This window comes from Formica exsecta, unplaced genomic scaffold (genome assembly GCF_003651465.1).
Source record: "Formica exsecta isolate Colony F162 unplaced genomic scaffold, ASM365146v1 scaffold29, whole genome shotgun sequence".
Lineage (NCBI taxonomy): Eukaryota > Metazoa > Arthropoda > Insecta > Hymenoptera > Formicidae > Formica > Formica exsecta.
The window spans coordinates 204,016-218,252 of NW_021850161.1; the positions used below are offsets into that span (position 1 = coordinate 204,016).

General features: G+C 38.5%; 1 protein-coding gene across 20 annotated transcripts in view; it reads right to left on the reverse strand.

Moving 5' to 3' along the window:
• The window catches only part of LOC115237297 (tropomyosin), a 47,395-nt gene that overhangs the window by 29,749 nt on the left and 3,409 nt on the right, over positions 1-14,237 (reverse strand). For 7 of the 20 annotated variants that reach the window (XM_029810248.1, XM_029810253.1, XM_029810247.1 and 4 more), the window contains exons 2-3: positions 12,973-13,127; positions 12,706-12,831 (exon numbers count right to left, since the gene is read on the reverse strand). In XM_029810248.1, the coding sequence (XP_029666108.1) occupies positions 12,706-12,831; positions 12,973-13,086 (240 nt within the window). In that variant the 5' untranslated portion in view covers positions 13,087-13,127. Of the gene's footprint in view, positions 1-195; positions 723-10,570; positions 11,720-12,705; positions 12,832-12,972; positions 13,128-14,237 lie in introns of those variants that run through there. The other 13 variants (XM_029810241.1, XM_029810238.1, XM_029810246.1 and 10 more) reach the window with 13 other exon arrangements.

A 14,237-nucleotide genomic window follows, 5' to 3' on the forward strand; every position in this document is an offset into this window, starting at 1 on the left:
TAACTTAATGCCATCTATGAAAATCGGGCACGAACTTATGCAATCATCCAATATATATATATATAGAGAGAGAGAGAGAGAGAGAGAGAACGATCGCGCGGACGAAGGGAGGAGCGCTGGAAGCTTCCCGAGGGTCGGTGCTCGCGGGCAGAAAGAGGACATCCAAAGGAGCATGATCTCTCTCGATTCACTCACTTCCTCGCGACGCATCACTTCCACCTGCAGCCGCCTCTGGTACTCCTCGCACTCGTCTTTGTACTTCTCCATTTCTTCCTTCGTCTGTCTCATCTTCTTCTTGAGCACGTCGAGGAGAGTGCCCTGCACTTGCGCCGACATGCTGACCAGTAGAGGATCCCGCGCGATCTAGCGTGTCACGTTAAAACGCCGCGAATCGAATTTCGCGAGAGAGAGAGAAAGAGAGAGAGAGAGAGAGAGAACACCGCACACACGTTCGACTGCTCGGGCGACGACGGCGAGCCGGTCCTCCCGTTGGAATTCCACCGCTCGTTCCCACGCGAATTCGGCAGGTAAGAGGACTAATGCCCAGTATGACGACGTGAGAACGGGTATGTCGTGTGTGTCGCGAATGTGCGAGACGACCGGCGCGCGTGCGATACAGACAGAATGTTACGTGTAGAGACACCGGAGCTGTCGTGCACTGACGATGACGACGACCACTGACTGCTGCTGCGGCCGCCGTTGTTGACTGGAGCGCAAGATGGCCGCGACCGGTCGAGACGCGCGTGCGCGTCGCGTCCTTTCGTGCGTCAAGTAGTCCCTCCGGCGGCCCTTAATAAGGGCGGAGATCGCTGCGCGAAACGGTAGTATATCATTTTTTTTTTCCTCTCCTCTTTCAAACGCGAGTTCCGTGTACGCGCGACGATGCATCCTTTGAGCAGACGGTAACGGCGGCGTCACGCCCGCCGCGAGATGGAGCGTCGCCGCGTGGTCCCCGCGCGACCGCGCGACAAAGCCACAAATCGGGGGGCGCACGCGCACGCGCGTGCCCGAGTATCGCTACGCCGATCGACGTGTCGCCGCGCGCAGAGCCCCGGAAATACCGCGCCCGTGGCGAGCGCGCCCAGCCGTTCGAATCGTTTCGGGCCTGACAACAATTCGTACGTTGTTTCGAAGCATCCTCTCCCCTCCCATCTCAATATCTTTCTCTCTGTCTCTCTCTTTCTTTCTCTTTCTTTCTCTCTCTCTCTCTCTATTTCTCGAAGCAAACTGCTTATTTCGTGATCAGCGTTTTTTCAACGAAAGGTGAGAGCAGCCTTGCCATAGTGGGATCGATAATTATGGAAAGTAATTTTTGCACGGTCGAATCGGTTTTTTAAATGGAATCTCCGATACGTTGGTCATTGTCCTCAACTACCGTGGTATGTATGTGTGTATTGTCTCTTGTAATAATAATAAAGTACATTATACAGAGTGTTTAAAAAAAGGGTAAAATATTTTAAGGAGATTTAGTATGGCCCAAAATAAGTTAAAAAAGTCTTAATAAACAGAAAAAGACAAATAAACCGTTTTTGAGATATTTGTAATATCTCATAACTTAACTTATCCATAATTTAACTTAATTCACCTATATTCGCAATAAAACATCATATATGTACAAGCCTCCATCACAATCAGAATGAATCTAGATGTGTTTGAAAGAGCTCGAGATTCTTTTTTTGCGGAGATGCAGGGTCTGCTTAGACATGGAAGAAGGTCATTTTGAGCATCTTTTCTAATAAAATAAGGTTAAACACCAGTTGTTATTTTTTTATATAAATTATAATTTTAAAAAAAATTTTAAACAGCAAAAAAGCTTATAAAAATAAAAATATCAAAAACAAAAAAAATAGATATATCTCAAAAACTGTTCATTTGAGGACCCATATTTATTAAGACTTTTCGACTTGTTTTTGGGCATACTAAATCCCCTTAAAATATATTACCTTTTTTTTTAAACACCCTGTATAGATTTGCATAGAATAATAACTATGCAGATAAAATTACAATGTAAGATATTAAAGAAAATATTGATTTAGGTAATACATTTTCTACAACTATACGATTAACTTCAACAAATTTTAATGTTTTTCTAATGATTTATAAGGATTGAATAATACTGCCATTAATAATTATAATAACTGCTTTTCTTTTACTCAAGCTGTAATTAAATAACTATATTCTATTAAATATTATATGATAAAATTTGTAATTTCTTATGCAGAATTATTATTCACGTTTTACGCGTAATATTCAAAAAAAAAAATTTTCTTGATTTTAGAAAAGTAAAGATAAATTCAGTGCAAAGATATACATTTTGAAATAATTTAATGGTGTAAATAATCCAATTATACCTTTACTTTACATCGAATTCACTTTTAGATTTGATTTCAATGTATTTTCCGATCAATTTGACATTAAAAAAAAAATTGTTAACTTGACTAAATCCATTCAACTGATTACCATTTTTTTAATTAAAATATTTAAGTCAAATATACGTCGTGTTAGATTTAATATGTCATATTTGATTTAAATATTTTAATTTAAAAAATGGTAATCAGTCGAACGGATTTAGTCAAGTTAACAACTTTTTTTTCTCAGTGGAGAAATGTATTGCTTCATGCTTGAAATGGAAAATTCAAATACTTGTACTTCAAGTATTGCAAGCTTCGCGGTGTAAAGAGACGGTCTAATCAGATTGCATGGTCCAATATATCGCGCGTCACTCGAATAAGATATTGACACGTGTAACATTCTACATTGAATGCTTTTTATAAGCGGCTTTCACGGGACTATTTATAGGTCTTTAGAAATTATAACATGATTATTCCGTCCTTCCAGTAACACACAATTGTAGTTTATAGGTTGCGTTACGACCTCGCGTAAAAGCATTTAATATATATTCAGTATGTGGCACTTTGTGTGATGACATCTAAATTATACGCATTCCTTCGCATAAGGACGTTATCAAAACATTTTAATGTCAACACATTAGATGTAATTTATAATATACATATTTATATTTATTCATAAATTTTATAATATGTGTTTATGTGTATAATATGACTTCTTTATATAGTTTGATGATAACGGAAGTGACAGATAAATAAAACTAACGTCGCAGGAAAGCTACAATTAGATAATTCTCAAGGTTATTTTCGTACTTTTGAATTACGTCTTACGAAATGCAATATTACGAAACAGAATATAGATAAGTGACAGATAACGCACAATTGCATTAAGCTACTCAAATTCATTTCAAAAGTAGGATATAAACGGATAAAATTTTCACAATTGATCTTTCGATAACCTTTTTTAATTTTTTAATTTTAAGAACTGAATTATCGTTGTTTTTTTTTTTTGAATATTAACTGAGAAAAATAAAGACTTAATAATTATAAGTATTAAAATTAAAAAAAAAAATAAAACAATTTATTAGAGAATGTTGTGCACTAATTTCTAAAAATGATCAAAATATAAATAAGCAAGTCGTGAAGCATACATTGCGAAAGTATACTTTGTATCTTGAAAAGCCTATATATATGTCCTTAATTCATATCATTCTAATTTATGCGATGCACTCGGCACTACGATTACGATGTATTTCATATGTTTTGGTCAAATTGAATATGATGCAAATCTCACGTCATTGTAGAAATATGCGAAATGGACGATAAGCATTACTGATGTTCATATATATAATACATTGAAGTGGAATGTACAAGGATAAACGTATTACTAGGATTTCAATTGCAACTTTTGCTATTGTATTTGTTATATATAATTGCGTGTTTTCACAATATGCGTTATCAATGCAACGAATAACGCATATTATATCGAAACCTTATTGTACTGTTCTACTTCTGCGTAATTCCATATAAAGCTCATAATTTGTGATGTACCGTTGATCTTTAATTGAAGTCGCAACATTCACGCGATCGTAATTAATATCTGTTATCGCGAATTATATTTTTGATTAATTTCGCATAATACAAATTAATCTTACTTTAGTTTTCAATTTCATATAATTCCTATAATTTTTTACATATTTTGATGAAAAAAATTAAATCTTCTCTTTAAAAAAAATTTATATAAGATTTCTGTATAATTATAATGTACAAAATAATATTTATCTTTCTATACGATTCACGAAATTGCTTTTCTTGAAGATTTTCAGTTTGTTAATTTCATGTTAAATAATTCCAAACATTACCACAGATGATATTAATTTCATAATGCTTCATAATTAATACAGAGATTATTACCTTTATACGATAATCTCTTTCGTTTTAACGCGTCTCGTTGTTTACGTAACATTTTTTATTATCGTTTTATGAGGAGATATCCGCGAAATCAAATTAATCCAGTTGATATAACTTCACATAAACAGATATTTTATTCGACACATTGTGTTAATTCCAATTGTAAACTTTATTAATGCAAGAATCCGACAAGGAATGTGTGCTCACGTCTGTTTCTTTGGTATTCAACTTGGCATTGATCCAATCATGTTGTGTGCGAAAAATTTTATAATTTATTTATTTATAAGTCTGTTCTTTCCAGTTGCTTTCCTAGTTGATTTCTTCCTCCTTTTAATTTACAAAGCAAACAATTTGCAGCTGAAAGGAACAGACCTATACAGCAATTCGCAAAACATTGTATGATCGCGAACGTCATCTTGGCTTTCACCTGGCGAAGAAAGAACATTAATTTGTCGTAAACCGTGCACATCGATTGTAGATGGTAGCGTGTCGAAATAGCGAGAAATCGCGGAATGCGGCGGGCAAAGCCGATAAGAGAACTAGGAATAGCAATGAAAAAGATCTGCAAAGATTACCGCGCGAAAAAATCAAGCGAAATTAGCGCGCGTTCCAAATTCCCGTATCAAGCATGGGGATAAAAGGGTGTTTTCGATTCACGCTGATGCGTCTTTGATTATTGATACTTTTTTATCTTTTAATGCAATATTTTAAGGCACGATTCCTCGAACAACGGACCGCGTCGTCAGAGGGACTGCTTGAAAGATATACTAGGGAAGTTTCAAAAATAGAATATACTAACGTTGCCACATGGGCATGGACTGAAACGCGCAGCCTTAACTCAACTCACATCTCAATAGCAAATCTTAAACGTTTCATTGTTACTGTATATTTTAAGATTATTACTCATTTTCAAAAATGTCTATTGATTGAAAATCCGTCAAGTATACAAATGCGTGTAGAATTCGATTATGTTGATCGTGGTATGATATTCGGTTGAAACGTGTCAGAATTTTTATTCGGAGGATATCAAACTTCTACAATATAGCGATTCCCTACGTTGTTGAAAAAATACGTGAAGCTATACTAAAAATATATTAACTGAGAAATTCTAAGAAAGAAAATAGGATTGAAATACAAGGCGATTTCTACCTGTTTGAAAAACTTTTTTTTAAAGGACTATTATACGAAAAAAACTTTCAACTTTCCAAACAGGTAGAAATCTGAAGGTACAAAGTCGAAACTGACAGTTGTGAGTGTGCGTGATGTGTCCAAAAATGTCCTAATTTACCTTTTAAATGACTTCACGTATTTTTCCAACAGTGTGAGAAATTATATTGTCATGCAGAGAAGCTCGAGGCTCTTAAAAAAACATTTTGTCAGTGATAAAGATGTGAAAAATGATGCATGAAATTGGCTTACAAACTTGAACGCGAATACAGAAAGTATAATTAGAATAAGTTCTTGCATTTTTCACATTTTTATATCCGAATAAAACGTGATTAGCATTCAATGATACATATATTCACATTCTCAAAAAATAAAATATAATAATAATCTCGGTATCCTACAAAAAAAAAAAATAATAATAAAACAATAATAATCTTAGCATCCGATAATTTTAATTAATTTGAAAAAAAATATATGATACAGATACTGGAAGATTTTCGCTCGCGAAATGCGAAATAGAATCGCCGTATGTTCGATATTCTTGATATCGCGTAGGCGTTTTGCACTAGAGCTGATTTTCAGCGGTGCGTTTTCGAGACGCGCATATAACGTACCGGATTTATTCACAGACACAGACTCCGCGAGAGCTTACGCAATCCGATCTCGTAGTCCCGAATAAAAGTTTCTTGCTCGCTGGATCACGGCCGTAATGTATTTTTAGAATGTTGACGAATTGCGTGTTAGGTTGTGCAGGCGCGCCGAACTTGTATATAAAAGGGTGGGGCCCCGAAAAAAAGGAACGACGGAAGCATCGTCGAGAGGAACATCCCGTAGGGGATCGTGGGTTCCCATTATCCGATGACGGCGATCAGTAAGAAGTGTCAATCATCGTCGAGACTTTATTTAACAGGATATTATCGGCAAGAAAATAAGGACAGATTATTAGAATAAATTTGATTCTCTCAGGATAAAAAATACAGAATTCGTTGATGAACTTTAAACATTTAACGTTTTAATAAGATTTCCAAGTCAAGAAACAAAATATCTCTCGATAAAGAATTACGCAAACATTTTAAATAAAATGATCTTTTTTTATCTTCCTTTTACCGTTATTTTTTTTTTCTTGACTGGTTTTATGCACTATAAGTAAGATTAGTGTCACGATCCCGGATGGCATCGAAGCATCATATAATACCTGTCAATATCCTATGATTCGATATACCGTAATGCGGTGTACCCTATTATATGCGGTTGATATGCTTTAATGCAGCTATTGACGCAAGCGAGAGAGATATTTTTGTTCTGGCTTTTTTCAATTCCAGCTATTATTAGGTGCTTTACATTCTTCTAGAATCAAAAATAGATGATGACCTGTCCATTTTTTAGAGAAACATATATAATTAGAGAAAAATTGATAAAATAGAGAAAGTTTTCCTGGTGTCAAGTATAATTTCCAAAAAAAGACATTTCCAAGAAAATGGATGCGTGATCGAATGATGTTTGTCTTAATTGATTATTCATATACATGTATAATATATTCTTTGATAATAGTTAATAATTTTTAATAAATATAATATAAAATTTTTCATGAACAATAACTAATAAAATATGGCTCGTAGAGCGGCACCACATACGAATATTGATTGCACAAAGAGAGCTACGAAAACAATTGCAACGAGTAAATTGACGTCCTGTTCAAATCAAAATTCATAACGCGTGATGCATTATACGATAGTAGAGGAACTGAATAAAACGTTTATGCTTGAATTATAATTGACACAATATGCGACGTTATGACGTGTCGATTTCTACTTCAAGAAGAAATATAGAAAGCGAATAGCCTTTTTGAATTCAATATGCGATGCATTATCTAGCAGAAAACAAAACTTAAAACTAAAGTAGAGACAAAATATATGACATAGATGAATCTCTCAGATGACAAACTGAACGACACCAGTTTTTTTTCATTTCTTAATTTTAGTTTAGGAGCATTAATCATGCGAAATTTGCAAAAAAAGAAATTGATCAATTTGGCTTTTGAGAAAGCTCATGTGACGTATTAACCCCACCATGACAAAAAAAGTTTCGTAAAACTAAATAAACGTTGATATGAAAGAAATAATCTGACAAGTCCTTTCGAGTTAGAACAGACACAGTGCATGATGCATTATCTAATTTACGACGACTTTCTACCGGTGTATTGAGCACGAGAATCATGTGCGCGTAACCCATTGTCCCCGTTCAGTAACCCTAATAATAAATGCTGCCCGTCGCCAAGAGGATCTTGTATGTACTAACTAACGCATCGTTAACCTTTCTAGGAACTCTCTTGGCTATCGCCCGAGGCGTTTCTTCTGATGAAATTTTAATTTATTTATGAATCGGCTTATATCTCTAGAATATTGACGAAAAGCGAAAAACGCGTTAATTATTGCGATTAATGATCTGGAATCAAATTGATATTTTATCTACACTGTCTTGGTATCGATCAAATAATAACTAAAGAATCGAATGAAGTTAGTAAACTAAATTAAGTACTTTACTTACAATTTAAGAAACTAAATCTTTTTTCGGAATTAAGAGGATGCCGGATACCGACAGAATGCGAATATTAGTAGGATTGCAAAATATTTTTGTTGATTATAGATATCAACAAATCCTTTTCCATAATTAAAGTATACATAATAACGGAGTGCGGGGTTTATGATTTCATATGAAAAGTAAAAAAAAAATTAAAAAATTACAGTTTTGTTATCGGCTTCTGCCGTCAACATTTACTTAATATAAAAAACCTGCAACCTGCACGTGCCTAACAAGTGAACTCCGCACTCGGCATTTTATCAAAGAGTATTAGTGAACTTCGAGAAGTGAGTTTAGAAGCTTTATAAAAAAGATTTTACTATGCAACATTTTGCACACCGAAATGTTTCTTACTAGGCTTTCAAATACATTTTCAAACGTTCACTTATATTCCTTCATGCATTTCCGAGTGGAGAGGTATCCTATTTTGCACGTACACACCGCAAAACCCTTATATTAAGCAAATATATAATTATTATGGCCGGTAAAACAGGACGGTCCGGCAACACCTCGTGGTCGGCCTACCTGACAGTGAGTTCCGGCGCCAGCTTTCACCGTACGCCCGACATGTCGGCGCTGCCGCAGAATCCGAGCAAGCCGCGAATAGTTAACGCCACCAGTAACTCGGTCACCCTGACGTGGAGCCCGGGCCACGAGGGCCAGAGCAAGATCGTCGGCTACAATATCGAGTACTATAGCAGCAACCTGAACACCGGCTGGGTGGTGGCAGCCACGGGTGTCCTCGACGACATCTATACCGTGAGTATTTTATCGAGAATCGGCGACGCTTGACCTCCTTTCCTTATAGTGCTTACACTCCAGAGTCTCAACGATCTTTTCAAGTAGATATTTTCAGTTTCCCTCCTTGCTTCGCGTGTATCGCTTCGAAAGTGTGTTTAGAGCGTGGACTGCTGACGAAAACAGTTTGCAACACCACGTGCGGTGGGTTGAAGAACGGATCTATAAACCTAAATTGCGTTCACGTTGTATCGTGTTTAAAAATTTAATATCAAAGTTCCACGTATGCTGGAACTACAATTTAATAAGAGGACCGAGAGGCACCTAATCCTACAAAGAAGCGGTCATCTACTTCTAGAGATACTTTAATATTCTATATCAAACAGACATCTCTCGTATACGTTGAACTTTGTTGCCGGGCAATATAGCGCTTTGAGAGCAACCTCTCGTCTGTTTTACCGACCAAAAGATTATTATTTTGCACATCGAAATCTTTTTTTTTTAGTTGAATAGAATAAACCCCGTTTCCCACGATGCGATTTTTCGTGTTGGATAGCATGCATGATTTGCTGCTTGCTGCCCTGCGCTTTACATTACATAAAGCTAAGCTGGGCGCGCTGCAGGTTTTCGCTTCACACGGAGCGAGATGCAAAGCTAGCTTAGCGGATGAAACGGATGATAATATGTGCGCTGCTCCTCAAAAAAAAATTTTGAAAAATGACGCAGGAAAGGCTCCTCGCGAGTAAACTTGCACGAAAAATCGCATCGTGGGAAACTAGCTTTAAATAAATCTTTTTCCACGATTTAAGTATTGAAACAAAGATGAGACTTCACGAGTTTATGTTAAAAACAAAAAGAAACTAAAAAATTACAGTTTTTTTTACCGGTTTCTTGCGTCAGATCGTAACAATATTTGCTTAATATAAAAGTTTTGCAGTTTGTATGCCCAAAATAGAATAACTTCGTCTTCGGAATTGCATGAAAGAATATAGGTGAACGTTTAAAAATGTATTTAGAAGCTTAGTAAAAAACATTTCGGTGTGCAAAATTTTGCACATTTTGGACATACAAACTGCAAAACTTTTATATTAAGCAAATATTAATTATTATGGCCAGTAAAACAGGACAGTCCGGCGTCCTCTTAAGGATCCCCTTAAGAGAAATTTATATCATTACGTTTTTTAACACTTTAATTAGATTTTATTTAGAAAAGTGAGGGAAAATTTTTCTATATTTGAATACCAAAAATATTCATCTGTTACTCGAATTTAGATTCGAGTTAGATTATAGTTATTTATTGCAGTTTTTATCTCATCTCGAATATTTATATCACACTCAAATAAAGTCCGAAATTCAAATATTTCGCGTATTGTTCGAATAAATTATCTCTATTTTAGGTGAGATAATGTAAATACTCGAGATAATAGAAACTGTAATAAATAATTTTAATTTAACGGAGCATCGAATGGATAAAATCGAATAATTTATATTATATTCCGATATTTTGTTATTTACTGCCTTTTCGTCCATATTTCATTAGCGTCGACTTTTTGATTAATCTTCCTCAAGAGAATAAGTCATCGCATTTTATCAAACTTTCAAGAATCAATTTCGACGAGAATATTCGAGGAAAGAAAATAAAGTCTTTTCGATTTCAGAGCGTTTTAGCTGAATCCACGTTATCGCACGCGACCCTGATGACCTCTTGACCGGTGCTATCAAGGTCTCGCCACGTGACGACCTTGATCGCGTTTATCTACCTACCTACCGGCCGTTTATTGGCCATACATTGTCATTCATCGTCTTATGACGTGCGCGATACTGACCCGCTTCAGCTGATTGCCCATGATATTCTGCAGTTCGTTCTTTATCAAACTGAACTTCATCATCGTGTCGCTGGAGAATATGGAGCAGCCGAAAGCGAGCCCGGGATAATCGGCGCATCTTTTCCGTCTGCGGGCCTCCCTCTCGGCCTGGACCTCCGCTCGCTCGCTGGGGCAACGTAGCTTAGCCAGCTCAGCTAATTCCGGGTCCTCCTCGACGTTGGCCGACTCGTCGTCGGAGTTCCCGTCACCGCGAGCCCTCGCGACCGCGTGCTCGGGCTCGGGCGAGTTGCTCTTACTCCGCGGATCGCTCTCGCGATCATCGGGAGCCTTTTCCTCGCTGGATCGAGAGGACTCCTTCTTCTTACTCGTCGTCTCGTCGCGTCTCTCGCAGGCATTTTTGCTCTCGCCGAGCGCGGGAACGTCCAGGCTACACTGCGCGAGCCTTTGTCGAACGTCATCGTCTCTACGATCGTTCTCGTCGATCTTGATTCTCGTATCCTTCGTCTTGGTCTCGCTGATTCTCGTTAGCCACCTGGTGTCGAGCGTGACACGCGACACGGGCGGACAGGGGGATTCTGTCGTACCAAGACGACAGTCGACCGCGTCGACGGTCACCCCGGCGAGCGACGTCTCGTCGTCGGTGGTGTCTGTGATGGTACCAGCAGGGCCACACTGCGCGGGTCCTCTGCTGGAGGCGTCGAGACGTCGACGCGTGGTGTGTCGCGGATGGTGTTGGTGACCGCGACGTCTCGTTGTCGTCGAGAGCGCCCGTTCCATGGTTACCGACCAGCTGTTGTCGGGCTCTCGTTACATCTAACCCCTCCGTCCTCCCCCCCTCCCCTTTACGTCGCACACGTTGACGTAGTCCGCGCGATACGCACCGCTCTACTACCACTGCACCAGGCACTCCGCCATTTTGTCTGTCACTGATCGCGGCGCACGTTTTTCCTCGCGTCACGTCGTACAGTGTGCCGGTGTGATATCGTCTCACCCACACGCGCGACGCAAGAGAAACGTAACGCGCTGAACCACGCCGTGCACTGGGCGCACTGTGTGTCTGTCTCGCTCGCGCGTACAGCGAGCGAGAGCAAAGCCCCCACCGCCGCGGTTCCAGCGGCGCGGGTAGGGGGAGATCCGAAGATTTCCGAGCGGACGACGCGGAATTTACGCATATCACGGACTGTGCTGTTTGTTGGTAAAGGACAAGTGGACGCGCCGCTCTTTCGGCAAAGATTGCGCTTGCGCGAGCTTAGTGGCGCCATCGGTCAGCGCGCACTTGCACTGTGAAGTTGTCGGTAATTTGGACCGCAGCGCATGCTGTGCTGCGTTCCCTTGTGACTCGGTCAAATCTCCCCAAAGTTAGCCCCCCTTCCAATTATGACTGCTGGAAAATCTGTTTGAAAAAAAAATTCCCAACTGTCAAAGTGGGAGGGCTAAAGAAAGGTTAAAAATTTGTTGACGATTTTCTAAAAAAAAACGGACAACTACTAAACGTTTTGAATGCGGTACCAAACAAATACCAATCAACCATCAAACAACTGGTAAACAAAATTCCCAACAGTGAAAGTGGGGGGGGGGGGGCTAACTTTGGGAAGATCTCGGTCAAGAAGTCCTCTGTTCGATTCTATGAGATTTCTCAACATTTAACGCACGAATTCAGATTTGTTTGTATAATATTACCTTACACGTATTGGTTTAATTCTTAGTACAAAATTTGATTTTGCCAAGTGAAATGTTTTATCTCGTTTGTGGATCTTTTCATAGAAAGAAAGTTGAGTCATATTTCTTATTTTTTTCGTGCGAATACAAATGTGAAACGCGAAAACCAAATATTTCTCTTTACATTTTCCAGGATTTATAATTTTTTGAATGTCATCCGAATTTCATATTAATAACGCTGTATAAATAATTTGATGAGGGCAACTCAAGTCTCTCGTGTACAGAATATTTGCGAATATATCAGAATATCAGAAAGTAAGATCGTTCGTCATACAAATATTTGAGCTTCATGACTAAACTAAAATAAATTTGTAGATGAAATCTATTTCTCGCTTGAGCGTAGAATAGATTGGACAACAATGCCGAACACTTTTTCGTTTGCCGAGTAACATAACAACAATGTTTGCTTGACTTACATTTTGCAGAGCCTTGTCTTTCTCTTCCAATTTTGCGTTGACCTGCATAAGAGCTTCCTGAGTTTGATCAAGCTCGTTCTCGATGGTCTGGATCTTCTTTTGGAGAGCACGAGCCTCTTCCTCAGCCTGTGTAAGTGAACATCATTTCACTATCTTTTTTGACATTATCGCAACTATTTTAGGAAGGCATTGTTTAATTTAATGTACATTTGTTTGTATAAATGAATAAAAGTTGAATAAAATTATTTTCTTAAGCAGTATTTGTACCTTTTCAGCTCGTGCATTAGCGTCGCGAGCTTGCTGTTCGCAGAGCAACGCGCGATCCATCGCGTTGTCCTTCTCTAGCTTCATGCCCTGCATCTTCTTCTTGATCGCGTCCATGGTGATATTTGTGTTTCTTCACTCGTTCACTAGAAGTAAATCTGTAACATCGAAAATATAAATTAATTAAATGAAATCTACGATGGAATTTACACGTTTTTTTTTCAAGTATTTACATGCAGGTATTTATATACGTATACTAAAATATAGATACTATCTTTTGATGATTATTTATACGGTTGTAAAGAATTGTGTATAAAAAAAATATACTGTAAAACTAAAATATTATATCGATTCGAAAAATATGCCTTTTACATCAATAAGAATTATTACATCATATCAGGCGAATTATTAAGTTCGATAACATAATACTTTTTATTAATTATACTTGATAGTGACTCAGGAAAAAATTGTCATTGATTATTTCACCACGGCAATTAGCCATGGGCATCCAATTAGCGTTAAGATTCTTTTCTTTTGTACCGTGCTAACCGAATCCTAAGGCGCTCCGATGAGCGATTAACTATATTCCATTTTTTGCGGGCAGTAATTTTCTTGGTCCGAAGAGAGGAATGCGACCTGCCGCTTCGCAGCAATATTGACCGTAGGATATATCGTCTCTCGCACGATCGGGCCGTTATCCTTTCTGTTACGACGGCGTTTCAAGGATAAAGCGGGGAGCACACACTTTTGCATAAGCGCATAATCATAAGCATAAGGAAATTGATTGGTCCATTTCCTTATGCATAACGAAATGGACCAATCAATTTCCTTATGCTTATGATTATGCGCTTATACAAAAGTGTGTGCTCCCCGCTTAAGAGGGAGATACGAGACGTAAGGAAACGCGCGGAAATAAGATTCTCTCGCGTCGATTGAGAAAATTCTGGGCGCCTTTCGCGCGGATTCGCCATTCGGCAAACGGGCGCGCATAGGCGTGTATAATTAGCGAGCGACCGGATATCCTATTTATAGAGTCGGCTTCTCGCTGAGGAAGGCCCGGGCCGGTGAAGAAAGGCTCGCTCGCGCGCGCGATATCAAACATCCTCGCTCCGTTGTTTCGTGATGTGACGTTGGTCAGGTATGCGGTTCCCGGTATGTGCAGGAACAAAAATCTGTCGCGACTGCATCCGTAGTTTATACGGCCGTTCCTGAACGGCGGGACGTTTCTTTATGGCGCGACCAAGAGGACGAAGACGCGCCAGGGACGC